The following is a 1,506-nucleotide window of genomic DNA, read 5'->3' as shown; positions in this document are numbered from 1 at the left end:
AACAATTTATCTTGTATTTTTCTTTTAACCATTCATCAGTTTTCTCATGAACTGGGTGGGTTCAAAGGTCATAGTCTTAAATTCTAAATAAACAAACCTGGGACTATTATTATTATAACTTTATTATAATTGCACTGATTTAAATAAATAATATGCACTAGATATTTCAAATAAAAAGTTATATAACAAAACATTAAAAATATCTTTAAACAAATAAGTTTATACAGACATCTAACAAAGCAAAGGAAATAAGGAATGCTTTCCAGAAAGTCTTGTATTAAAGTATGGAATTGTTATATAGGGGGTATATAAGACAGTTGACTGTCTATTTATAAAGAAAACAAATTCAAAAGTACATGTAGTATTATGATGTTGTTATTTTTTTCCTTTTTTTGGTTTAAAATGCAAATTAATATTCACTTTATGTCTTTTTCAGCAGGTTACTTAGCTCCTTGATAGAAGGGAGGTTAGGGAAAAAAATCAGCAAAACCAATCAATGAATGTATTTTCAAATAACAATCCAGTTATATCAAAAGTAATAAATCCTTTAAGCATCATATAATATGCTATTTCTTCAGGATGATGATGCTCCCCTTGCTCTCATTGCTTATCCTCATTATACTGCTTTCATTCTTCTGTTCTTAATCCTGATTATTTCTTATTATCTTTGGCCTCTCCCTCTACTTTCTGTCCATCCCAAGTCTCTCCACCACCAGAAGTAGCTTCTGACTCATCAACATAAATAATATCATCTGGATGGGGTGGTTTAGGTAAAAATATTTCATCAGGACATATCTTCTTAAAGATTCTTCTAGCCTATGAATCAAATGTATATGGTATGAAAATGTTACTGACATGAGACCAAAATCCTTATCAAAATAAGTAATAATGTTACATAGAAACATTAGGGAGATTACCAGGATTAAGTCATAAGCCCTCTACTGATACCTAATAATGCCTCATTTTACTTATCCTTGGGATGAATTAAAGCAAAAGAAATCATGGCTAACAAAAGATAATAAATTACACCAGCGGGATTTATTTACCTCATCAGCAGGCTGGTCCATATGAATATCTGTATTAGGTCCAGGTATAATAAATATGTTATCAGGTATAGAACTATCTATATTAATAACATCATTAGGTTGTGTAAAATAAGCTGACCATAATATCAGTGGTTTTATACTTTCTGCAATAGCAATTCAATAGATATAGAAAGTTTGCTTAATGAAACATGGTAATTTGAAACACGATAATTAGCATTAAAGTGTTAATAGTATATTTAATTTTTAACCAACTATGCAACTGCTTTTACTCAAAATATCAGAGCTGTAATATCTTATATATACTTTTTTAGTGGTGCCATCATAGTTTAATCCCCCCATCCCCATTGGTCAGTATTAATAGTGACAATATGAAGATTTAAAATTACACATAAAAAAATGATCTATATTACCTGGATCAACTACTGATGTTTCCAGATAAAATAGTGTGAAAAGGAAGAAT

At 29.5% G+C, this 1,506-nt stretch overlaps 1 protein-coding gene across 1 annotated transcript in view; it reads right to left on the bottom strand.

The window, feature by feature from the left end:
• Positions 1 to 405: 405 nt before the first annotated feature.
• The window catches only part of LOTGIDRAFT_234501 (hypothetical protein), a gene marked incomplete at its 5' end in the record, with an annotated part of 2,754 nt that continues 1,653 nt past the window's right edge, over positions 406 to 1,506 (bottom strand). The window contains one exon of the mRNA XM_009062573.1: positions 406 to 816. Within this exon, the coding sequence (XP_009060821.1) occupies positions 652 to 816 (165 nt within the window). The 3' untranslated portion in view covers positions 406 to 651. The remainder of the gene's footprint in view (positions 817 to 1,506) is intronic.

This window comes from Lottia gigantea, assembly GCF_000327385.1.
Source record: "Lottia gigantea unplaced genomic scaffold LOTGIsca_52, whole genome shotgun sequence".
Taxonomy (NCBI): Eukaryota; Metazoa; Mollusca; class Gastropoda; family Lottiidae; genus Lottia; species Lottia gigantea.
The sequence above is the reverse complement of the archived record's forward strand: the minus strand, read 5'-3'. Positions and strand labels throughout refer to the sequence as shown.